Raw genomic sequence first — 26,479 nt, 5'->3', positions numbered from 1 at the left:
TCATAGCCTCCTCCTTTGTCTTTATGACTCTTCTGTGACTGCCAAAGAGTAGTTCTCCATCTTTAAGGAATATTGACATAACCAATAATAAATACAAAATATGAACACGTCATATTCCTGTCAGTATTATAGACGTATTTTGATGGTAAATACTGACCGTGAATCCTGAATTTCGAGGAGTATTTCCTTAGGCTTTGCTTCTGCCCTTTATTTAGCTCTGCAGGGTATGAACCACTGATCTATATAGATCTATAGATCAGTGGTATGAACCCTTTAAAGGGTAATTGAAAATTTCCTCCCACTTATTTTCCATGGTTAAACTACAGTTAGCAGAAAAATAAGCATTAATCATTTAAAAGCAAAACATTAGTCGATGTTAGAACCTAGAACCTCGAGTTAACACAAGATTTAACGTTTTAACGCGACTTTACGACTCCACTTGCTAAAAATAATATATTGAAAACGTCTGTCAACAATTCTTGTGGTTGTACAAGGCAACAATTAGGTAATGTGTATATAATACGCAATATAATACACCAACACTTACCGCTTGTAATCTTAGGTATGCTGAAATGATGTTTTAAATTTAACGCATGCGCAATTCTACAAATTTCACTGTTGCGCATGCGCATTAACCGAAGGTATCCCATTCTGATGGGTATGATGTTTTGTCAGAACACCTGTGCTCGTCCACGCCCCTACGTTTGGTTTAATCACGAAAACACAACATACATTTGATATTTATAACACCATTGTGTTTGTTTTTTCTCACATTCTTGCACTGTCTTTTGTCTGACAATTTAGTGCACTGTGTCCACTAAATGCATCTTTTTTTATTATAATAATAATAATAATACATAAAATATTTGGAATGATTATATTATTGTTCATAAGTGGAAAAAACTTTACGATGTCCCATTGTGATTTAATAATACAAAGCCTGTTTGAATTTATTTACCAAATGAACAAGAGATAAAGGAATGGCACAGAATAATCACAAAATAAACTTTATTATGTCACCACAGATTCATTTATGACAAATTATCCAGCGACACCGTTTTAAAGCTTCACAAGGGAAAACAGAAGAATATAACAGAAATACTTAATGGCTGGTTAATGTATTTACCTGGAGCAGTTTCCTGACGATACCTAAGCAAATCAATGGTTGTAATCATTCTGAACACAAAACACAATCTATAAATTGTTGTGAACAGATATGGTATATGTTTAACTGTGTTTGACGCTGAAACGTAATTAAACGGAAACACCGTTTAAATGAATTGTAATCTGAGGAGCAGCGCGCTAATATCTTCAGAGTCGCTTTAACACGAAACAGGAAACTCATGAATATTCATGTTTGTTCCGCCCAGTGCGACGGGTTTTCCTCTCTCAGCCAATCAACTGACGTGAAGATGGCAGCGCGGTTTGTTTTGGTCTCAGAGGAGTGGATGCTAAGCTAAACCTACTGGAATTAAACCACTGTTTGCACAAACAGCGCTGTTTTAACGATAGAAAGCGGATTTCTGTAGTACTGAAATATCGTGACATTTATCACGCCTGGAATTAGCTGATATAGAGCTGCTGGCTGTTCCTTGACAGACTATTGATGGCATTTACTGAAGCCAAACATTAAGTTAAAGACAGGTATGATAATAGATAAAGGTATATCAGTCAGTGTTTCTTATCATGTTATTTATGATATGAAGGTGCTCATTAAGAACGGAATCACATTACGCAATGTTGTTTCAGGTTGTTGTCTAGTTGGGTGTCATTATATAAAAGATTAATATGCCTCAGCCTTTGTTTACAGGGTTTGTTTTAACAATCACCAATGTTCAAAGACAACAGAGGGCTGGTAGAAGATGTGGTCTCCTTGAGAAATAAACTGCGATTAACAGAGATAAATCTGCAATCACTGGGGGAACAATTGAGGTAGAGATTATTCTCTTTCTCAGGATATTAAAGTGTGTTTGAAATGCATTATAGTTGTTTTAATTATATTATTTTATATCAAATTAATATAACGATATATAGTTGTACTTTATATAACAGAAAATCATTTCATATGTATTTTATCTTGTTTTCTTAGACGTTGCTAAATTGTAATAATTGAGTCCTGTCAGTAGAGTACAGAGATTTGTGTCTGTTATATCACAATTCATGTTTGGTACTCTTTTCAGTCAATCAGGAAATGACATCATTGCTGAGGATAATGATAGCAGTGGAGCGGATGGGTTCCCAGGCCGTCTTACTCTAGAGGACCTTCAGGAGCCTAATACTGGACAGCCTGGAGGATATCCACTCCCTGACAGAACAACAGAGCAGAGAGCATGTGCTTGTGACTGCAGGGTAAGAGACACCAGACACTGTGGAAGAGAGAGACCTTTGTATGTTGAATGTCGCAGCAAATAGTTTTGTCACCGGTTTAGTGCTTGCTGTTTTTTGTCTTGTTGTAAATGGATAGTTCACCCTAAAGTGAATATACTCTTATTTGAGAATGTTTTTGTGTCCATCTGTAGCCAGTCAGAAACATGGAGACAGAGATGTCTGTGCTCAGGAGGAAGGTCAACTCCATTAGGCAAGAGAATTCTTCTTTGGTCATGGAGAACAAGCTGCTCATCAATGACCTAGAAGCTGCTCAGCTTGTGTTAGCCAGTTCAAAGTCCAAGGTAATGCTTCAAGATCACTTCCTCACTTCAAGATCAGTTATAACAATCAGTTCAAGGTTCTCTGTGTGTTATAGAATATATATATGTATATTATATATACGTTTTATAGAATAGATATATACACAATTATTCCTAATTTATTCTAAATGTATGTATATTATCTTGAGTCAATGGAACAGTTTATTTTATTTTTTTTCATCTTAAATTTAAGGAGTAGGTGAAGTGAGTCAAGTGATGCAATTTTTTTGGTCCAGATCTTTTAAGTTATTTGAAAATAAATAAAAATGGAATTCACAAAAAAACTGTTTCTTGAAATCACTTCTATGATGAGATTTTTATTTCTGGGGCTGTAAATAAAAAAGGTCCTTTTAAAAGCTAAAATTCTTGGGGAAAAAACAAAACCTTTGGTAAGTAGTTTGGACTGGAGTAATCATATTATTAATATTTAAAAAAAATTGACACCAAAAACCAACATGCAGGAAGCCATTTTGTTGGCATGTCATGAAAAAGCAATAAACATAGAGGACCAATGTTGACCTATAATGACTGTATGAAGTTTTTAAAAAATATCAAATATTTTGCCATTTTTATGAAAAGGAACATTTTGTTCAGGTCAAATGGAGTAACCTCCAATGAGACTACTTGGTGACTCCAACATCCATGATATTAGTATAAAATATTTTTTACCTAGAACATTTTTTGCATTTTTTTTTTTTTTTAATTAATTAATTAAGGAGCAAGGAAATATTTCCAAACTTTTACTTTGTTACACCACTTTACTTCGAGTCATTAAATCAAAACAATTTTGAAACCAACATTAATAGTAACATTGATATTACATTTCTGCACACTTGACGCACATTTTAAAATATGGTTTTAAAAGATTCCTAATTTTTATCATCACGGACAAACGTATTTGTCAGTGACCCACATATTGTTCACATCTGATCTTAATATGGATAACTGATGTTTGTCCTATAGATTCGTGTGTTGGGATCTACTGTTGGAGCCAGAACCTCCAGTGTGTCCCTCATGAAGGAACACATTTTGGGTCTAGAGACAGAACTGACCACTCAAACCAGAGCTTTAGAGTAAGTGTATCTTCTGTACCACCTAGATCCTCAAAGAATCGCATGCTTTCCTGAGAGATAAGTGGACCAGCGTGTTCTAATTTCTTCAGGGCTGCTGAGCAGAAGTTGGAAGCAAGTGAACAGACAGTGATGCTGAGCAACAGACTGGTGGAGAAGCTCAGAGATGAGATGAGAATTGTTAAAGCTGAGCTAGCAGAAAGAACACTTCTGGGAAAACGGTACAAAATGAGTTACAATTATGCAAACAGCACTTACCTCAGTTGCATGTACTGTTATGCCAAGAGATCTTCTGGAAATTATTGAAACCTTAAGAAGAGAAAGCTTACCCCTGGAGTCACAAATTCGAATCCAGGGTGTGCTGGGTGACTCCAGCGAGGTCTTCTAAGCAACCAAATTGGCCTGGTTGCTAGGGAGTGTAGAGTCACATGGGGTAACCTCCTCGTGGTCGCTATTAATGGTTCTTGCTCTCAATGGGGCATGTGGTGAGTTGTGCATTGATTACGGAGAGTAGCATGAGCCTCCACATGCTGGGGGTCTCCGCTCTGTCATGCACAATGAGTCACGTGATTAGATGTGTGGATTAACGGTCTCAGAAGTGGAGGCAACTGAGTCTTTTCCTCCGCCACCCGGATTGAGATGAGTAACTGCGCCACCACGAGGACCTACTGAGTATTCGGAATTGGGCATTCCAAATTGTGAAGAAAAGGGGATAAAAAAACAAAAGAAGAGAAAGCTTAGTAAGAGATTCAATGATTCAGTAAAACATTTGTTTCTTTCACAGTGCGGAGCAGCAGAGAAACCAAGCACTCCAAAATGCAGAGAAGCTCACGGTCGCCTTCAAGAACTACAAGGAAGATGCGTCTGAAAAGCTCAGGAAGGTAGTCTGCCTTTCATTGTTTTGCTTCAGGAACGGATATATTATTTACTGTTTTTGCTCTGTGTGTTTGTTGAAGGTGATGGAGAGTGAGGATCAGCTGAAGGTCAGTCTAATGGAGTGTGACAGAGATAGAGAGGAGCTGGATAGGAAGTGTGCTGCGCTGGAGAGAGAGAAGGAGAGTCTATGTCAGAACATCTCGTAAGAGAGAATCCAAATACTGATCTGAACTCTATTGATTTGTGTTGTTGTTGGTAATAATGATCATTCATTAAAAACTCGTACTAAAGAACAGTTGCAGTCCCACACCTATAGCACAAATTTGAATTGGTTTCAGTAACAATACTGATACTTAATCGCTTGCTTTAATGTCAGCATGCACTCCGACTGGCATGAACAGTTTCCAGACTATTTGGAAACTAGATATTAGTTGTAAATCTGGTGTTTCTATCCGGTCTGGTCAGTGAGCTGAAGGAGGTTCATGGTCGTTCGGAGTCTCTCTCTGCTGAGCGTGTGCAGCTGCAGTATCAGGTGCAGCAGCTCTCAGATCAGCTGAAACAGCTGCAGAGGGTGCAGACTGAAAAGGAGGTGCAGCTGCAGGAGGTGGCGGCACTGAGGAGAGAGAATGAAGACCTGCGGCTCCTCACGGCCTGTCAGGAGCGGAGGGTGGTTCAATCAAACAGAGAGAGAGAGCAGGACAGAGCCGAGCTGACCAGCCTCGAAAGCATTGTAGACTTATTACATCTGAGAGAGGTGCTGGAACACACACACACACACACACACATATAGATATACAAACACACACACATATAGATATACAAACACACGCAGACATAGTCTCTGTCTTTCTTTTTAGTTATCAATAGTATTAACGTCCAAACATGAAGAAAGATGGCCTGATCCTGCATTATTAATTCTGCCACTTGGGGCCTGGGTAGCTCAGCGAGTATTGACGCTTACTACCACACTTGGAGTTGCGAGTTCGAATCCAGGGTGTGCTGAATTACTCCAGTCAGGTCTCCTAAGCTCCAACCAAATTGGCCCAGTTGCTAGGGAGTGTAGAGTCACATGGGGTAACCTCCTCGTGATCGCTATAATGTGGTTCTCGCTCTTGGTGGGGCACGTGGTGAGTTGTGCGTGGATGCTGCGAAAAATAACGTGAAGCCTCCACATGCGCTATGTCTCCGCGGTAACGCGCTCAACAAGTCACATGATAAGATGCGTGGATTGACTATATCAGAGTCAACTGAGATCAACTGAGATTCGTACTCCACCACCCAGATTGAGGCGAGTCACTACGCCACCACGAAGACATAGAGCGCATTGGGAATTGGGGATGCCAAATTGGGTTGAAAAATGAAAAAAATTTACTCTTTAAACATCTGTCTTAGATACATTTCAGAGTTTTACGTATGTGTTATTATTGTTCTTACAAATTCTAGTCCGCTGTCAAATGCAACTTCTCACATGCCCACAAAATGATCAGATTAGTAGTAAAATAATTCAGTCAGTGAACTGAATAATTAATACATTTAAAAGAGGGTTGCAAATTTCAGAAATATCCACAGATAGACAGCGCTAAAGTTAATAAATGAATAGAATAGGCATACTGGTTTACTCACAGACTAAAAGCTGTTTATTTTTGCACAGCGTAGTTACAGATTCTATAAGCAGATGTGGCTTACTTGTCATCTTTCTTTCATGAAACATAAAAAGATTATGTGAAACTGTTTCACACGATTATTTAAAGCAAATTCTCCCATTTAAAACATTCTCAAAAGCATTGTGATATGATGTGTAGATTCTGAGTTATTGTAATCTTCACAGAGTACGTTTGACATCCGAGCATCTGAAGGGAATTCTGGTGGCTGCTTCCGGTTGCTAATGCCTGCTGCATCCACCCTCTGTCAGTGCGACTTATACACAGATGCGACTTACTGTATATGTGTTTTTTTTAATCTCTCAACAACAAGATTTTGACCTGGTGTGACTTCATTTCTGTAAAATACAATAAATACATATCTTCAGAAGCAATAAGATAGGTCTGGGTGAGAAACAGATCAATATTTGAATAGTTCACCCAAAAATGAAAATTCTCTCATTATTCATTTACCCTGATGCCATCCCAGATGTAAATGATTGTCTTTCTTCAGCACAACACAAATGAAGAATTTTAGAAAAATGTTGAAGCTCTGTAGGTTCTTATAATGTAAGTAAACCGGTGCCATAAGGCTGCTGGCTATTTGACTGTCCAAAAGTCATATTTAGGCAGCAAAAAAGTTATCCAATCAACTCCAGTGGATCAATTAATGTCTTCTGAAGCAAATCGATAGGTTGGTGTAAGAGGCAAATCGATAGGTTGGTGTAAGAGACAAATCGATAATTAAAACTTTATTAGCTTTTTTTACTGTAAATTCTCCTCCACCAGTAGGTGGCAATATGCACAAAGATTTATATATTAAAAAAAAAAAAAAAAAAAAAAACGCATTGTAAATAGTCAATGGAAAGCTGTAATTTACACTTGTCACAAATAGATAATTGTGACAGCTGTAAATGTCATCTTGATTATTTTTTTATTTTATTAATTGTGCAGCCCTACATGGACACCACAACTTTGTGTAAAACCTGATGATCCATGGTATGCCAACATTTAAGAATGCTCCAAGGAGCTTCTTGTGTGCAAGGAAATCTGACCTTTGGTACAAAAGATTTAGCATGATCAATGTCTCATTTGTTTTGACCTAAATATTTCTAATTAGTTTCACATCATTTTATGTTTGACATTTTTCAAAATCATGACACTTTCCAGGTTTAAATACGATTTTAAAACCCATATTTTTAATGAGATTTCAGAATTTTGGACCTCAATGTAAATCACTGACTTAGACGTGACTTTTGTTTCAGAATCGTGAGGGTGCGTTGTGTGTAAACCCCTGTCTGCTACCTTCTCTGTCATACACCAACACCATTGAACACAAGACTGGTGAGTAATGAAGGGATTTCTGGCAGTCATTTAATACTGTTGTGTTCAGAAATATAACACTTGTTAATTTAGATGAGCGCTATCAGAAGCTGTTGGTGGTGCTGCAGATGGCTGAGCGAGAGAAGACCCGGCAGGCCAGTGCTGCTCAGGGTCTGCAGGAAAGACTGACCAGAGCCCAGGAAGAGATCTCCTCCCTGCAGACCTCCATCACAGAGAGATCCTCTCACTACCAGCAGCTCCACAATCAACTCCTGGATAAAGCTACTCAAGCCACCTCCTTTGAGAAAGAGGTGAGAGGCCAATCAAATCTCCAAAACTGAAACATAGAAAAAAAATCTATTTCTATTCCATTATAAATACAGTGAGATTACATGTGCTTGTCTTGTATGTTACTACAAGGTAATGATTCTGATAATAATAGCTCTAATGACAGCTAAATCATGGAATTAGTTTGTAGTTAACCGGGTTGGGAGTAGCGGAATACATGTAATGGGAATACACATTTAAAATACAAAATGCAGTATAAGTAAAATGTATTTCACAACAGTTACAATTTAAATAATTGGTAATTAGAATACAGTTACATTCAAAAAGTATTTTGATGACTGAAGAGATTACTTTGCATTTTATTGTCATTTGTTTCATTTAATATTTAGTCTTTTCAGATGGAAAACATTTATACATATAAATGATGCGATTCAAAGTGCATTTGAACAGCAGTGAAACACTTTCTTATGATGTGTTACATTCATACGAGCAGACAGAGAAGTTTGAATTTGGAGCAGAAGAAATACACCTTGTGTAAATTGTCAGCTGTGCGCTAAGATAAAATGCTATTTCTAGCCATTTTACATGCACATGTTATCAGGCACGATCATATTTTATATCATGAAAATTCAAGCTGGATCATAATTTCTTGTTTTCTAGTAAGGCCTTTGATATTAGGGCAAATATCGTGTTCTTGATAAAAAAATTTTTATTTTTTTTCCGGTAAAAATATCTAAAAATCCTTAAAACAAGATCGGTTTGAACAACTGCATAAGATACTTAGGTTTTTCAGATAACTTATTTTTAACACGTGTATTTTGTCTTACAAAATTAGTTTAGTTTTTATATTCAAAACAAGTGAAAAAAATCACTTCCAGTGCTGAAGAAGTAATCCAAAGTATTTAGAATACGTTACTGACCTTGAGTAATATAATGGAATACATTACAAATTACATTTTACAGCATGTATTCTCTAATCTGTAGTGGAATATACTGTATTTCAAAAGTAACCCTCCCAACCCTGGTAGTTAATGCCCAATTCTGACAACTTAGTAGGTCCTCGTGGTGGCGTGGTTACTCACCTCAATCTGTGTGGCAGAGGACAAGTCTCAGTTGCCTCCAATTCTGAGACAGTCAATCCACGCATTTTATCACGTGGCTCATTGTGCATGATATTGCAGAGACTCTGCACGTGGAGGCACACTTCCTGTAGCACTTGCCATAGTGGTGGTGTCTTGTCGGGCACTTCTCACACACCTTACAGTCTAGCTGATCCCACAAATGCTCAATGGGTTTAAGATCCATAACACTCTTTTCCAATTATCTGTTGTCCAATGTCTGTTTCTTTGCCCACTCTACCCTTTTATTTTAGTTCTTCTGTTTCAAAAGTGGATTTTTTCTTTGCAATAAGGCCTGCACCCCTGAGTCTTCTCTTTACTTTACCTGAAACTGGTGTTGAGCAGGTAGAATTCAATGAAGCTGTCAGCTGAGGACATGTGAGGTGTCTATTTCTCAAACTAGAGACTCTGATGTACTTATCCTCTTGTTTAGTTGCACATATGGCCTTCCACATCTCTTTATGTCCTTGTTACAGCCAGTTGTCCTTTTGTCTTTGAAGACTGCAGTGTACACCTTTGAAGACTGTAGTGTACACCTTTGTATGAAATCTTCAGTTTTTTGGCAATTTCAAGAATTGGATAGCCTTCATTCCTCAAAAAAATTATAATCTATAGTTTTAAAAAGCAGCTATCAACACCAACTAAATGGTAAAACTGATATATATCAGTCTTCCTCTACTCCAAATGGGGTTTGAGTTATTAGATCACATTACATTTTGGACCTCATTTAAACCTGTGTTGACTGCTGTCTATTTGTGTCTGTATCACCCAAATACCAGGTCTAAACAAACCCATATATTACCCATTTGTCTTTGGTACATGGTTTAAGCCCTACAATTGCACAAAAATTTTTAAAAAATGCTAGAAGGATGTCAGCCTAACTTTTGTTGCTTAACCTAATGTTTTTCAGCTAAAAAAGAAGTGCTCACGCTTTGCCATACTGGAGAAACAACTGCAGGAGAAGAGTACAGCTTATTCCCAGGCAGCAATAAAGACCAGCCAGCTTGAGCAAGAGCTCCAGGTAACATATGTATTTACACACACACACAAAATCACACATAATGCAAACAATACTCCTTATTTATAAAACACCTGCATAAATCCATTCATACATAAATTGGTGCATTGTATTGAATGCAACAATTTAGGCACGAATGGTTTTATGAGTGGTTTACACAAATTAGTTCGCCCATGTTTCATGAATAAGGCCAAGAGATTCCAAGAACAAACCTCTGAATAGGAATCTATGCTGTTCTTTGTATTGATGGCAAATTAGGAGAAGGCCAGCAGCATTCAGCACTACCAGTCAGTCTTGAACAAAAAACAGAGAGAATATCAGCAAACCATAGAGAAGTCAAAGACTGCACAATCACATATATGCAAGGAAATGGAGGACAGAATAGAGCTGGTACGTGCACAAAATATGTATGCATGCACTTATGAATAATATTGCGCTTTTTCAAATAAGATCCTGAAAGTCCTGAGTGTGAATGTGTTTTCCAGCTGCAGTTGTCTCTGGTTCAGAAGCAGACTGAAATTTTGGAGCTGGAGCAACATGTATCTGGCCTTCAAACAGAGAAGCTGGAGTCACAACAGAGAGCAGCTCTTCTGCAGACCACTATAGATGAGCTGACTGAGGTCAGATCGGAACTATTCATTTATACTCATCCCATGAAATGTGACAGTCATGCTGAAGTGAATGTTAAATGTGACAGTCACTTGCATGTTCATAGCTCATTGAATAGCTCTGTTTCTTGGACAGGATTTCAAGGCAAAATCTAAACACAGTGAAGAAACACATAGAAATATTGAAGAGCAGGCTGCTAACTCCGTTTCAAAGGTGAGACTGACAAACTTTTTTACGGTTTGTCCACACATCACCTTTATGAACCGAAGCTTCAAGAGTAGGCCAGTCATGATTTTTAAACAATTGTTTGTTAATGACATGCAATGGCATAGAGGAGACGCCTGCTTACTATTTCTGTGGAGATGATCTTTAAATACGCAATCTCACAGGACTTCCTTCATGTGAAATAAGGGCTAGTGGGTTTAACCAGAGAGCCTTAAAATAACGTGTGAAAGTGAAGAAATTAGGACAGAAATTGTTTACTATTACATACTTTCATTTATTATAATTTAATACAAAATAATAGCTGTTCAGGTTGGCAGGATTACAAAAAGAAATGTAAATAAAACAAAGACGAATGTTGACCAAAAAGAGAGACTATCAAAAATTATTTGATTGACAATTCATCATCAGGCAAATTTCATAATCGTTACAGTCCTAAAACAGGTAGTTTAATGTCTTTACAGTTCAGTGTCTGAAACAATTCTTACCCTACAGCACAAGTTTCCAGTGTCAAGTAGTTGTTCTGTCCTCAATGAATGTGAAATGCTGCCAGGAAGTAACAAAATTACAGCCAAAGTATTTCTGCTGCGGGCAAGTTTATCGAGCGGATAAAAATAGAAACCAAAGTCAATCTTTCTTCTGTAAAGAGGAATGTATGGTCAAAATTTGTTGACAAAAATGTGATTATGGTCTGTGTGTGTCATCAGGTTTCCTTTGTTTGCTTTTAAAACAGTCCAATGTAGTCTCTTTGAGGTAAACATTTACTGTATATTCTACTAGTTTCCACAACAAAAAATAAACTATTGGCATGGTAGAAAAAAAACGTAAGCTTCAGCAGCTTGTCACAAACAAAGTTCAAGAACCCGGCGCCTCAATACCAGCTAGTTTCCAAATACATACCAAAGAATACATTTTCTTAAAGTGATATCACCTAATTATTCTATTATCCATATAAAACATATTCTTAGTAAATAAATTAACAACAATACAACCTGTATAATATGTAATCAACATCAAATAAGCATTAAATTATTACTACTATTATTAATACTACAAATGATCAAATTCAAAACAAGACTGTTGATTTTGGCACTTGCGATCTTTTTAAAGGAATATTCTAGGTTCAAGACAAGTTAAGCTCAATTTACAATATTTATGGCATAATGTTGATTATCACAAAAATGTGTTTGACTTGTCCCTCCTTTTCTTTAAAAAAAGTAAAAATCGGAAGTCACGTGACGCCATGCGAGGAGCGGACTTGCAAACGGCGAGCTCTGCGCACTTTGCTAGTTTTTCATTATTTATATGTCATAAACCAGTGGGATTCGATACACCCAAGTCAACATGGAAAGAATTCAAAATTCTCGGGCTCTGGAGATATTAAAAGACACTTTCGTGCTCAAGCTGGTGCCTCTGACGGTCCCACAGGTCAGGGTCTCGGTTTGGATGGTGCGGTGGGAGAAATTCAAAACCAACTGGAGAGCATGTCTGTGATGCTGATAAAAGTTGTTGCTGACTTGGAGGATCTTGCTGTAATATGTTGATTGATTACTATGATGGAAACCAAATTTTCTGAGTTGGTTACAAGAATCAGGGATGTCGAGAAACAGATAGATTATCTGTAGTCATCGGAGAGGGAATTAGCTGCTAATCCGCTAGCGGCCAATGTAGATTTGGAACGCGTTTTGGAAAAGCTGGAGGCTTTTGAGAATCGTAGCCAGCGAAATAACGTCCTAATTGTTGGAATTCCATAGCATCAAGGCGGCAAAGATTTGGTGAAATTCCTAGACAAGATCTTCCTTAGTCTGCTCGACATAACAGGCCATAAGATGAAAATCGATCGAGCTCACAGAGTCCCAGCTCACAGATCAGCTGCAGGAGAGCCCCGAGCAATTCTGGCCAAATTTATAAGATCATCCGATAAATAGCTTGTGTTGTGTGAGGCGAGGAGCAAAGGAAAGCTTTCTTGAAGAATCACAGCATTTTCTTGTTCCCAGATTTTTCGAATTCGAGAATTAGGGTAGAGCGAAAACGTGATCGATTCAAGGAATGCAAGAAATGCTTACATCAATGCAAGATCACTTTTGCTCTGATGTTTCTGGCCAAATTGAGAATAGATACTAAGGATGGCCACAAAATATTTACATGCCCACAACAAGCTCTCTTTCATAGAGACAATGGCGTGAGTAAACCATTTGGTGACTTTCATATGGCCCCCAAGTGAGCTGTCTCGCTGTACATACTCTTGACTGTCCGAGGAAGCTGGGCGCCGTTTTTGTTTCTTTTTACCTTTGTTCCGCCTAGTGGCTGGAGTTTATTCTGTGTAGTAACACTCCTTCAAGAAACGTTTGCATTAACGAAGGGTTGCTTTTACACTGAAGTTCCCGGCCAAATTGATAATAGATGCTAAGAATGGCCACAAAATATTTATATGCCCTCAACAAACTATGTCTTTAATAAAATCAATGGACTAAGGAAGTCATGGTATGTTTCTCATGTGGCTCCCAAGTGAACTTGACTCTCTCAATATACTCTTGTCTGTCTGAGGTAACTGGCCGCCTTTTTCGTTTCTTTTTGTGGTGGTTCCGCCTAGCGGCTGGAGTTTGTTTTGTGGAATAACACTTCTTCGGGACAGTTGTGGATGAATCTGCTCGTTCTTTGTGCTTATGCCTCCTATTGGATGGAGGTTGTTTCATGGAGTATTTTTGCAGGACATTGGAATGGTTATGTCATCTGTTGTACTCATGAAACAGCCATCTCACATCAAACTGAATGGCATTATTTATTTATTTTGTGTGTGCTGGTCCAGTTAGTGGCTGGAATTTGTTTTGTGGAGTAACACACCTTATTTTCTGTTATGTAATTCTGTCTCACAAAATTTGTGTAGAAGCACCAGACTTGAGCAGTCCTTCGGCAAAGTTGTCGTGGGGGCTCTCGTAGGACTGTTTGAGTTCAGAGGGATGGACGCCGGTTGGCGCTGTTGTGCACAGGGTTAATGCGCACGTTTTTCTTTTTTCTTGTTTGGTTCTGGGGGACATTCGGGGTTTGACTGTGACACTAATGTTAGAATGTGGTCTTTATAATTTAATTTTTGACACGGAATCTATTTTTTCTAATATGTCAAATATTAATATGAGTGGATTATCTTTCTCCACATTGAATATGAATGGGTTGGGGCACCATATTTCTTAAAAGTAAGAAATATGATATAGTGTTTCTTCAAGAAACGCATATTTCCCTGCAGGAAGCTGAAAAATTTGGGACGATATAGGGTGGACATATTTTCTTTAGTGATGGCTCAAGTAAGAGCTGGGGAGTCATTACATTTGTTAAATAAGCCTTTACAATTAAAATGTCTCAAACATTAAGGATAAATTCGGAAGAGTCATTATTGTTTTAGCAGAAATTCAGGGGCAAAGGTTGATTTTGGCTAATATTTATGTACCTAATGCTGAAGATCGGGGCTTTTTTTATACTCTGGGAATGGTGATTACTGCTTTTGGAAAAGGTCATGAGTCATCAGTGTATTACTCCCTGCTAATTCAGAGTCTTGGGGACAGAACTTCAACTTCTCTCAAGATTTCAACTTTGTATTGGAGTAGGGAGTGTGGGCTAGGATTCTTAAAAATGTCATGTCTGCATCTACAGGTGCAAGGGTGCATCTTATGCAATTGAAGATTTTACATAGATTTTATTGGACCCCCTCTAGATTGTATTGTATACCAATCATGTTTTTTGGTGGTGTTTTGTGATCCAGGAATTCTGGTTTAAGGTTCAGAGTTTGTATGTGACGTATTGGGCACTCGGGATTCGTTTTGCCCCAGACTTTGTGTTTTGGGCGATGGGGCGGACATCGATGTGGGGAATAGTCATATAGAGAATTTGGAGCTGACCTGTGTGATGATCGCCAGGCAGATTATTTTGAGGGGTTGGAGGTCAGCTGGTGCGCCCCCATTTCTACAGTGGTGTACGGAGATGGGGAGGGTGCAAATTATTAAGAGGTGTCATTGGGAAGACGTGGTAACTTCGATTTGTTTGTTGGGAAATGGGTCAATTATTTTTAGTTCTCTGGGTGGGGCATGGAGAGAGTGGTGTAGTTTTGGTTGAGTATGTTTTATATATATATATATATATATATATATATATATATATATATATATATATATATATATATATATATATATATATGGATGGATATATTTGTGTGTTTGTTTGTTTGCTCTTTTTTTGCTGTAATTCTCTCCATCATGGCACAAATGTCAAAACTTGTGTGATAATAATTCTGTGTAATACTTCCCAAGGAAGGAGGACAGGAAACAGGTCTTCACCACAAGGTAAGGTTTTTAATTCCCTTTTGCTTCGTACAACTATCACACATTCAATACAATACAATACAGTACACTGAGGTCGCTTGTCATCTCTCTCTCTCGTGGGGCCCTCTCGCTGCCTTTTTATGCCGCTCTCCTCGTACTCACTGAAATTAGAGACAGGTATTAGACATAATTTAGCTCAGGTGTAAGCGCCCTTACCACTTTTCTCTCCCGGACGGGCGCTTGACCACGCCCCCGCCGCCACATACCCCCACCGCCCGACTCAGGCCGGGGCGTCATCCGGCCTGCCTACCACTCCCCCCCCATTTCTGGAGAGGAAGTCGGCGACAGCCATCTGCACCCCCGGTCTGTGGACCACCTTGAATTTAAAGGGCTGGAGAGCTAGATACCAACGGGTGATCCGGGCGTTAGTATCTTTCATGCGATGGAGCCACTGCAGCGGGGCGTGATCCGAGCAGAGGGTGAAGGCCCGCCCCAGCAGGTAGTAACGGAGGGTGAGGACCGCCCACTTGATGGCCAAACACTCCTTCTCCACGGTGCTGTACTTAGTCTCCCTTAAGGAGACTCACGGGACATTGGTGTCAAGGGGATCTGCCAATAACCCTTTGTTAAATCCAAGGTCGAATAAAATCGAGCAGTACCTAACCGATCGAGCAGTTCATCAACACGGGGCATTGGGTACACATCATATTTAGACACCGCTTTGACTTTTCTGTAATCCACACAGAATCGAACAGACCCATCACTCTTGGGAACAAGAACAACCGGGCTGGACCAATCACTGTGGGATTCCTCTATTACGCTCATATCAAGCATCGCATCTAATTCCTCCCGTACTGTTTTCTTTTTATGTTCGGGTAAGCGATAGGGGCGGCAACGCACCACCGCGCCCGGCTCGGTCTCGATGTGGTGCTGTATGATGTCTGTACGGCCCGGTAGAGGGAGAACACATCCGCAAATTCCTTTTGTAATTCAGAAACCTCTGTGAGTTGACGCGGTGAGAGGTGGTCTCCACAAGTAAGCGGAGTGTTAAGGTTGTAGTTTTTGTTTACCTCTGGTCCGAGCTCCGCCCTCTCCGGAACTACCGTGGCCAACGTCACAGAGGCCGCCTCCTCCCTCCACAATTTCAGGAGGTTGAGGTGATAAATTTGACGTGCGCCCCCTCTATCGGTACGTTTAACTTCATAATCGAGATCCCCTACTCGTTGTGTGACCTCAAAGGGTCCTTGCCACTTGGCGAGTAATTTAGAGCTCGATGTTGGGAGTAATACGAGTACCTTATCTCCCGGTGCAAATTCCCGTAGCCGAGCACCCCTGTCATACAGTCGGCGTTGGCGTTCTTGAGCTTGGAGCAAATTCTCCTGTGTTAGTCGCCCTAGTGTGTGGAGTTTTGCTCTAAGACCGAGAACGAACTGAATTTCATTTTTGCTATTAGAAGGTCCCTCCTCCCAAGCTTCGCGGATGACGTCAAGGACACCGCGGGGGCGTCGCCTGTACAGCAGCTCAAACGGGGAAAACCCTGTGGAGGCTTGTGGGACCTCTCGTACTGCAAACAACAGGGGTCTAGCCACTTATCCCAATTTCTAGCGTCATCGTGTACGAATTTACGAATCATGTTCTTGAGCGTTTTATTAAATTGTTCCACTAGGCCATCCGTCTGCGGATGGTAAACGCTAGTGCGAATCGATTTAATGCCCAAGAGCTCGTAAAGTTCGCGAAGTGTTCGTGACATAAAAGTCGTGCCTTGATCGGTGAGGATTTCTTTCAGAATGCCCACCTGGGAGATTATCTTGAAGAGTGCCCCTGCAACACTACGTGCGGAGATGTTGCTCAGAGGCACTGCTTCCGGATATCGCGTCGCGTAATCCACTAGGACTAACACGAAGCGATGTCCGTGTGCTGACCGTTCTAATGGCCCGACGAGGTCCATCCCAATTCTTTCAAAGGAGACCTCGATTAATGGTAGAGGGCGCAATGGCGCTTTTGGGGTGGCCGGTGGGTTTACCAGCTGACATTCACGGCACGCCGCACACCACCTGCGGACGTCACCGCCAATGCCCGGCCAATAGAAACGGGCTATTAGACGGAGAAGTGTTTTCCGTTCCCCTAGGTGACCGGCCATAGGATTATAGTGAGCCGCCTGGAAAACCATTTCCCGGCGGCTCCGTGGAATCAATAATTGTGTTACTTCCTCCTTTGTTTGAGCGTCCTGCGTCACTCTATATAACCGATCTCTAATCATGGCAAAGTATGGATATGCAATGGCGATGCCCGGCCGGAGCTGTTGACCATCAATTACTCTCACTTGGTCAAGAGCATGTTTAAGGGTTTCGTCCCGCGACTGCTCTAGAGGGAAGTCCCCCTCAGGGAATTCCCTGAGAGGAGGGGCGGCCACCTCGCCCCTTCCCTCGTCATTCCGAGCAGCCGAGGACGGTCCCGGATCCGCCTCCCCCGCCAAAGCATCGCACACCACCCACTTCTTTATGCAGGACCCATCCGCACAAATACCCTCTAAAATATCTTTAAAATTCGGCCAATCAGTACCCAAGATTAGCGGATGGGTGAGGCGGGAACTAACCGCTGCCTCCACACTATGTTTTTTTCCCCTGAATTTAATCGCCAAAGTCACCATGGGATACTTGTGAACATTCCCATGCACACACCTCACCCTCACCAGTTTAGCTAAACCCAAAGCCCCGGGTTGAACCAAGCGTTGGTGGATGGTGGTCTGATTGCAGCCGGTATCCAGCAAAGCTTGGTAAATACCCCCCCTGATCCTTACCGGAATCCGGTATGCTCCAGCCCGATAGGGGGCAGCCTGCGGGACATCGGAGACCCGCACCACCGTCCCCACCTCCATCAGCGGACACTGATCCCAGAAGTGGTCCGGGTCTCCGCACCTCCAACAGGCCGGCCCAGGCGTTGCGGCCGCACTTGTGCTGGCGGGCGCCCTCACCTGAGGAGGAGAGCGGCTGAATGACGGGGAATGGGAGGGTACATTCTCCCAAGGCCGGGAAACTGGTCTCTGGAACCCTCCACGCCTGCGCGGGGCAGGAACGGGCCCTGGGGAGAGAACAGAAGGAGAGAACATAGGGGAGGGGGCGAGGGCAGGGCCAGACACAAGGGAAGGGGAAAGAGAGAGAGACGAAGAAGAAGAGGGCTCGTCCGCCCTCGGGATCACCGCCAAGTGGTCCTCCGCCAACTGAACAGCTTCCTCCAGCGACGCCGGGCGATGGCACTGGACCCACCCCGCCGTCTTCCGAGGCAGCCGTTGAACGAACTGTTACAGTACCACCTGGTCGATTACTCCCTTGACGTCGCGGTCCCCCGCGAGCAGCCACCTCCGACAGGCGTCCCGGAGCCATTGAGCGAACGCGAACGGGCGATCGGACATTCCTAGTTTCATGCCCCGGAAGAGCTGGCGATTCTCTTCCGGGCTCCGACCGACCCGCTGCAGAATAGACCTCTTCAGATCGGTGTAGGCCAGGAGGTTCGTCGCCGGCAGCTGCTGTGCCGCAAGTTGAGCTTCCCCGGACAGGAGGGGAATCAGGCGGGCTGCCCACTGTTCGAGGGCCAGCCCCAGATTTCTGCTGAGCTCAAACAAATCGAGGAAGGCCTCAGGATCATCTGCTACCCCCATCTTCTGTAGCATGGGGGCAGCGTGAGCTGGTGTCCGGGGTCGCTGGTTGTGGCTGACGCATCCTCCTGGCTGAGGAGGCTCCAGATGGCGAGCCGGTCCTCTGCCTGAGCCCGCATGATTTCGAAAAACCGGCGATCTTGGTCTTGCCGGAGCTCAAGCAGGGATTGTTGGTGGCCTTGATGCAGCGTCGCGAGGGACTGGAGGACTTCTGCCAGCTGGGAGGACTCTATGGGGCGACCACTTTCCATGTTTCCTTTTAAATTCCCGGGTTTCGGCACCAGTGTAATACTTCCCAAGGAAGGAGGACAGGAAACAGGTCTTCACCACAAGGTAAGGTTTTTAATTCCCTTTTGCTACGTACAACTATCACACATACAATACAATACACTGAGGTTGCTTGTCATCTCTCTCTCGTGGGGCCCTCTCGCTGCCTTTTTATGCCGCTCTCCTCGTACTCACTGAAATTAGACAGGTGTTAGACATAATTTAGCTCAGGTGTAAGCGCCCTTACCGCTTTTCTCTCCTGGGCGGGCGCTTGACCACGCCCCCACCGCCACATTCTTTAAAGAGTTTTTAGCTATGAGAATGGCACTATGGAGGAAGTCAGACATCTCAAACCGCAAGAGAGCCTGACACTCTAACCAACACTGACAAGGAAAACAGCTAAAACAATGTGTCATGTGCCAAGAATTATTTGTCACCTGTCATGCAGAGTTTTTAAACTACTCCACAATCACCCTTAATAAAATTCAGTTTGAATGATGTTAGATATTAGAAAACAAACCAGCTTTGCTTTCAGATATTCATATATTGTTTCAGAGATGACTTAACCCATTAAGAGCCTAATGAAGTGTTTTATAATAATAATAAAAATACTAGTCAACAACATCAGACTGAAATTTGAAATTTAGCATTGTGGTTGATTAGATTGATTGCCACTTTTTGATTACCACCAGTTGATTTTTTTTTTAATTCTATAAATGAAAACTACTTCCTCTTGTATAATTGTCTCTATATTTTTAACTTGACAAACATTAAGTATTTAATTCAGTGATTGGATTTTTAAAAAAATTGGCATTACAATATGTTTTTTTTAATATATAAACCAATTTTATTGATACATTTTTTTTTTTTTTTACTATAATTTATCATGATAAAAAAAACAGTGAGTATTTTTACTTATGGATTGGCCCCATTTACTTCCATTGTAAGTGCATCACTGTAACCCACATTTTTTTTTCTTTTTTTTTTAAGAATTGGAGGGGCAAGTCAAAATATATGTTTGTGGTAATCAGTATTATGTCACAAATTGTGTCGATTGAGCTTTACTTGTATTGAACCCAGAATATACTTTTAAGACAAAACTCGAAGATAGGATTTATGTTGCTTCATTGAGTTGTATTAGTTCAGGCCACAGTTTTAACTATTTTCCTTTTCTCTGCTCCTCTTTCCAGGTGAGTAGCCTGCAGACAGAACTGTCCTCCTGTAAAGAGGAGTTGATTAGTTACCTGCAGCAGATGGAGGAGGTGAAGAAACATCACGAGAGACAGCTGGAGCTGAAGAGCTGTGTGGTCAGTCAGCCATCAAAACGCTCATGATAACACATTATCTTCCTGTTCACCTGTGTAGCATTGTTAGAACAGCAGTATGTAACTCTTGTTTGTTAATGTGTCACTGAGTGTTGTATTTTCATCAGCTGTTAGAGCTGCAGGAGGAGCTGAGGAGGAAAAGTTTGGCCTATCAGAGTTCCAATGAGAAGAACCTGCAGCTGCAACACTCCATCAAGAACCAGCACAACATGCTGCAGGAGAGCATGTCACACATCGCACAGCTGGAGGAGAGCCAGAGTCAGCTGCAGAGCCAGGTACATACACACATTTAATGCTTTAAAGGCTTTAAGGCTGTTTCAGCCATCAAAGCACTGCATCAACAATACATTACAAGATGATCACTGTTGGCTGTTAAATCCTCTGTATTGGAGCCTTTATTATTTCTTCTTTTACTCTGATAGTTTTTTGTAATAAGATGTAATAGTTATTTAGCCTATATTTTTGTTGAATATCTTTTAGATACAATGTTAAAGTGCTGCGCTTCGCACCTGTTTATACATTATTATACAACTAGCAGGGTTTTTCCTGCATTTAAAAAATGTTGCCGGACGCCCAATCAAAATTTCGGGCTGCTGAAGCAAATTTTACGATATTCATTTTACTTTTAGTGCTTTATAGAGATAAATGTGCTTCTCACGTGGTACTCCAATATGTGTGGGGCTGGTATTGTGCAATCCACAGAGTGATGCATTTTTCTCTATCCTACTTTCCTACTACAATATGCTGGAGCATGCAGGTGTGTGCGCATGTCAACCGGCTTCCCTCGATATATGAGTTTTGAAGGCTGTTTAGGCTATTATTGTTTCGTAACAAATAAACAGGTTATTTTTTAAGAAAGACTACCACGATACATCACGGTTCAAAAACATAATGATCATGGATTTTAATTTATTAATCTGTTCTATTCTATACGCACGGCATCCTATGTCTATGTGGGTATGCAAATGTAAATCGCTTCATTGCACACAAGGAACTCTAAAATATGATTGCACACTAGCAGCCACAGATGCTGTATGATGAGCTCTGCTTAAACAGAAAGCAAGAGCGGGAGAGAGATGTGCCTTTTCAGCATGAGGGATTGAATGTCCGTTTGAAGCACAAGAGTGATCAGTTCTGACTGCGCAAGAAAAAATGATTGTTTAAAGATTCATGATAGTGCTATATTAATCTACTATACATAATGCTGAATATAATATAATAATGCTATGGGGGGATATAATACTAATGTCAGATGTCATGTCTGATTTAATTTCATCAGTAAATTATTATTATTTAACTGGATAAGCATGCGCTTCCATTAAATATGTATTTATGAAAAGAATATTTAGATGTAATGATAAACAATAACATTTTAGAAAAAAAACAATTTCAGTTTAAAATATTATAAATGTATGTAATCATTGACAGTGTGTAAGCAGCATACAGTATGTATCTAACATAATTCCATATTTTCAGTAAGAATTATTAGCTAATATTTCCATTTTGGTGTCACTTCTGCCCTGTTCTGGGCTGATTGTTAGTGCCAGTACTTCTCTGATGGATCATTTAGCACTTTTAACAGCATTAATTTAAAGGAAAGGAATGATTTTACATATCTTTTAAAATATAATAATAATTCAAATAAAAGCTTTCAATCTTAACTTTTCTTGATTCAGGCTTAGTTGAAGCAAAGAATCGTGAACTGATCGAGTTCAGTATCGTAAATCGAACCAAATCCTGAGATGAGTAAATAGTTTCACCCCTAGTAACTCAGGATTATCAGGGTTAGGATTGTAACTAATGAAAAAATCTAATGAAAAAAACTTTTCTTTTTTCTTTTCTTTTTTAATGCATGTGCACCCTGTCAAAGTTTGTGAGAAACTGTAAGTATGGGTATGAGTGTTCAGTGTCAAATTTGAGTGTTCAGTGTCTTTTTCATTTCTTTTAGACCAGACTCAAGCTTTAATATAATGCCTTCAAAAATGCCTTCTGGGGGTATTTTCCAACTATGTTTTCCCCAAAGTATGACTAGATTAGAAAAAATACCACACACAAATGCAATTATGTTAGACTTATGATGACACAGCCAATTTATCCTGACTTGCGGAAACTACGATACAATTTTTTTGGACTGCGACTGATTTAAAACCATAAACATGCCATCACTAATAATGAGTAAATGATCGAACACCACATCAAACATAATATGCTCACAGGGCTGAGCATTTTGCATGTTTCCTCTTTATTCCTATAGATCAGTGTGATTGTTAAATGTCACCCTTATTTAACAGCTGATCAATGAATAATGGAGACATTTATGTGTGTTCAGGATACAGATAGCCTTGCCTCTGGGATGTTCTGCTCCAGCTCAAAATAAGCTTCTCCTAGTACAAAATGTGTATGGAAGAACTTGCACTGAAGTCATTCTGCTTTTAAATTCAGCAAACACCTATAATATTATGAATATTCTCTATTTCCCTGCTCCGATTATACAAATTTAATATAGAACCATATTATAAAATGAAGGTCTCATCTGAGAAATGAATATAATACAATAGTCTCATGATGCAGAGCTTCTTAAAGTGTTTTTTGTATAGGTTTTACATGAACAGTGCTATCTTCTGTGCAAATCTAGGGCACTACCCTGCTATTTTGCTCTGAGGTCCTGGCCATAGCTCACTGAGCAAGTTTAGTTTGAGGGGAAAAAAAGCAAAAACAGGTTACACAATAATCTCATTTATTGTCTGAAAGATGTCTCTCATCTGTATACGTAGTCAGAGGCATAACATCTACTGATCACCCTCAGGTATCCCAGTTGGAACAAGAGTTGGTGAAGGAGCACACAGCCTTTTCTCAGGCCTTGAGGAGAAGGGAGAGAGAGGTGGAGGAGGCCACCCAGGAGGTGCAGAAGAAGGAGAGACAGGCAGCAGAAATCTCCTGCTCCATAACGTGAGACCATCTGATATTTCAGTCTGTGTTAACCTCTACTCCCAAAAAGGTCATTATGTAAGATTGCATTGTTTGAGATGTTCATAAACATCTGCATGCTGGCGTTGTGTTCAGGCTCACCTGATCTTTGACCTATTTGGTCAGTGCTGCTTTCTTGTCATGCCAGATCTTCACATGAGAAATCCAGCCAGAGATGTTCTGAACTGGAATTCTGGCTTCTCTAGGAATGACACAGTGGCAAGAGAATTTGGATATGTCCTGTCCTGAGGGTGTCCTTTGAGACGGTCTCATGACTGTTCTATGGCTTCAGTGGATTTATTTGTTTCCAAAGCCACTCCTGCTGCACTCATTCTCTCTATATATACTAATAGTGCGCAGAGGAAGAGATCATTTCATGTATTGACTGTTCACCAAAGGGCCAAATCTCGGCAGGATTGCCATTGCTTGATTTGTGAGGGGTCAAGTTAACTCGTCATTTATCTTTCTCTAAAGTAATTTGTTTTTTTTTACCTGTGTCATTTTGAGGCAGCATTTGGACATTGGTAGAAGCACTTGTGAATAGACTTGTGTTAAACTATGTGTGTGTGTGTGTGTGTGTGTGTGTGTCGTTTTCAGGCAGCTGAACTCGGAGATGAGTAAGTGTCGGGTTGAGCTGTCAGACATGGAGCTGGAGTTGTTGCGTCTGAGGAGAGACAGCAGTGCTAAAGCGTCTCAGCTCAATCAGATGGAGGAGACGCTCAAGGAGACCAAAGGCCTGCTGGATAAGAAGAGTGAAACAGGTGTGCAGCCCCACAGACCTGCATTCAGCAAAAATCATAACGATCATCTTTTTATTCGAGATATCTCATATGGGTGGAGTGTCTCAGAGGTGGTGTAGCCAAGTGGCGAACAATGTGGTGTTGTAAACAAAAGATTGCAGGCTTGAGTCACTTTAGGGGCTGTTTCATGAACTACCACCATTGTGCCCTCTAACAAGGTACTCCCATTCCCTTTCCTGGTTTCTTTTTTTTCTCTGTTTTCATTTGCCTTCCCCTTTCCTCTTTCTTTGCCTTTTCATATTTTCGTTCCTTCCCTTCCTCTTTTCCTTTTCTTCTTTCCTTTCCATTTCTTCCCTTCCACTTTCCTTTTTGTTCCTTCCCTTCCCCTTTTCTCTTTTCTTTCCTTTTTTTCCCTTTTACTTTCTTTTTTCCTCCGTTGCTTTGCTATTCATTTTTCTTTCCCTTTCCTCGTTCCTTTTTTCTATTCTTTCCTTTTCTTTACTCCACTGCTCTCCTCTTTCCTTTTCCTTTCTAAATTCCCTTTTCCTTCCCATTGCTGGTTGCTTTTTTTCTTTCCTCTTTCATTTCCCCTTTCCTTACTTTTAATTTCCTCTCCTTTTCTTTTTTCTTTCCTGTTTCCTTTTTATTTTCATATATTTAACCTTTCCGTTGTCCTTTTGTTTCATCTTTCCTTTCCCTTCCTCTGTCCTCCTTTCCCTTTTTCTGTTCCTTACTATTAGTCTGTAACATTTCTATGGATAAATATAACACTCTTATTTGTTCTTGTCGGTTTGTCTTAGTTATAGACCTGGAAGAGAAGCTCCACCGCACTGAGATGGACAGGCGAAATTCACTGCAGCGGGCAGAGTTGCTGAAGGGACAGTTGCAGGAGGTGCGTGGAGAGCTGTCAGACACACTAGACCACTTGCAGGAACTGAGAGATGTGCTGCAGCGGACACAGCTGACTTCAGACCAGCGCCAAGCAGCCATTGATAAACTTGCGGCTGAGCTCAGGTGAGCTCCTACTTGCCCTAACTGCTGGAAAATCAAAGCAGTCTGTCTATTGCTGGATGTAGACCATATTCTTTTCATCATTACTTATGATTGGCAGAAAAAGGTTGGTAAGGACACCTAAATTCAGCACCTTTTTGTTACTCATAAGCCTGTGTTACATGATGGATCTCTACATGTCTTCAAGCACAAGCACAATTAATCAATTGACTTAATTTTAATTTGTAATTTTTTTATTTATTTATAAGATACACAACAGGAAAAACATTTCACATGAGCATTCTTACAGGTTACATCCTGTTTTAGTGGCTTGTTTTTTTTTAATTTTTTTTATTCCTGATGGAAATAATAAAAAAATAATAATATTGTTTTTATTTCCCAAACCCAATTTCAAACTCCTTAGATTTATACATATTTGCAGACACTTTGGTTGTAAAAATATAAACCATGTTATGCTGTTCTAATATATTGTCTTTTATTTTATTTTGTTGTAAATATGAGCATTAATAGTTATTATGTATTAATTATTTCTGGTTCAGTAACCAGTGTTATTTATGTGACAAAATGTAATTAAATGTGATTTATTGTTGTATATTTAGGTTATTTTTTGAACATTGTTTTTCATTTGTATGAATTGTTCCTTAACTGTTCAAACTGTTCATTATATATACACACCGATCAGCCACAAAATTAAAACCACCTGCCTAATATTGTGTAGGTCCCGATCTCTTGCTGCCAAAACAGCGCCAACCCGCATCTCAGTACAGCATTCTGAGATGATATTCTTCTCACCACAATTGTACAGAGCACTTATCTGAGTTAACATAGACTTTGTCAGTTCGAACCAGTCTGGCCATTCTCTGCTGACCTCTCATCAACAAGGCATTTCCATCTGCAGAACTGTCGCTCACTGGATGTTTTTTGTTTTTTGCACCATTCTCGAGACTGTTGTGCGTGTAAATCCCAAGGGATCAACAGCTACAGAAATACCAACAATCATCCATGCGATTATCTAATCATCCAATCATGTGACAGCAGTGCATAAAATCATGCAGATACGGGTCAGGTGCTTCAGTTAATGTTCACATCAAACATCAGAATGGGGAAAAAATTATATCTCAGTTATTTGAAGCGTGGCATGATTGTTGGTGCCAGACAGACTATTCTGAGATGTGGGTTGGCGCTGTTTGGTGGCATGATGGGGAGCTACACAATATTTGGGAGGTGGTTTTAATGTTGTGGCGGATTGGTGTGTGTGTGTGTGTGTGTGTGTGTGTGTGTGTGTGTGTATATATATCACATTTATCATAACACATCTTGAGTATCAAAAACCCTTTTGCTGTTATGATT

The 26,479-nt window shown here is 40.4% G+C and overlaps 1 protein-coding gene across 2 annotated transcripts in view; it reads left to right on the top strand.

Moving 5' to 3' along the window:
- The first annotated feature begins 1,531 nt into the window (after positions 1 to 1,531).
- LOC127644649 (coiled-coil domain-containing protein 18-like) overlaps positions 1,532 to 26,479 on the top strand; it is a 43,605-nt gene continuing 18,657 nt past the window's right edge. Inside the window, exons 1-20 of one of the 2 annotated variants that reach the window (XM_052127925.1) lie at positions 1,532 to 1,644; positions 1,811 to 1,932; positions 2,181 to 2,349; positions 2,520 to 2,669; positions 3,651 to 3,760; positions 3,850 to 3,978; positions 4,542 to 4,638; positions 4,714 to 4,835; positions 5,099 to 5,387; positions 7,539 to 7,617; positions 7,690 to 7,907; positions 9,913 to 10,023; positions 10,279 to 10,410; positions 10,506 to 10,640; positions 10,765 to 10,842; positions 20,277 to 20,393; positions 20,519 to 20,686; positions 23,218 to 23,360; positions 23,976 to 24,139; positions 24,919 to 25,132. In XM_052127925.1, coding sequence (XP_051983885.1) covers positions 1,832 to 1,932; positions 2,181 to 2,349; positions 2,520 to 2,669; positions 3,651 to 3,760; positions 3,850 to 3,978; positions 4,542 to 4,638; positions 4,714 to 4,835; positions 5,099 to 5,387; positions 7,539 to 7,617; positions 7,690 to 7,907; positions 9,913 to 10,023; positions 10,279 to 10,410; positions 10,506 to 10,640; positions 10,765 to 10,842; positions 20,277 to 20,393; positions 20,519 to 20,686; positions 23,218 to 23,360; positions 23,976 to 24,139; positions 24,919 to 25,132 — 2,726 coding nt within the window. In that variant the 5' untranslated portion in view covers positions 1,532 to 1,644; positions 1,811 to 1,831. The remainder of the gene's footprint in view (positions 1,645 to 1,810; positions 1,933 to 2,180; positions 2,350 to 2,519; positions 2,670 to 3,650; positions 3,761 to 3,849; positions 3,979 to 4,541; positions 4,639 to 4,713; positions 4,836 to 5,098; positions 5,388 to 7,538; positions 7,618 to 7,689; positions 7,908 to 9,912; positions 10,024 to 10,278; positions 10,411 to 10,505; positions 10,641 to 10,764; positions 10,843 to 20,276; positions 20,394 to 20,518; positions 20,687 to 23,217; positions 23,361 to 23,975; positions 24,140 to 24,918; positions 25,133 to 26,479) is intronic. The other variant, XM_052127926.1, reaches the window with a different exon arrangement.

The sequence above is a fragment of the Xyrauchen texanus genome, chromosome 6 (genome assembly GCF_025860055.1).
Source record: "Xyrauchen texanus isolate HMW12.3.18 chromosome 6, RBS_HiC_50CHRs, whole genome shotgun sequence".
In the NCBI taxonomy this organism is placed as follows: domain Eukaryota; kingdom Metazoa; phylum Chordata; class Actinopteri; order Cypriniformes; family Catostomidae; genus Xyrauchen; species Xyrauchen texanus.
The sequence above is the reverse complement of the archived record's forward strand: the minus strand, read 5'-3'. Positions and strand labels throughout refer to the sequence as shown.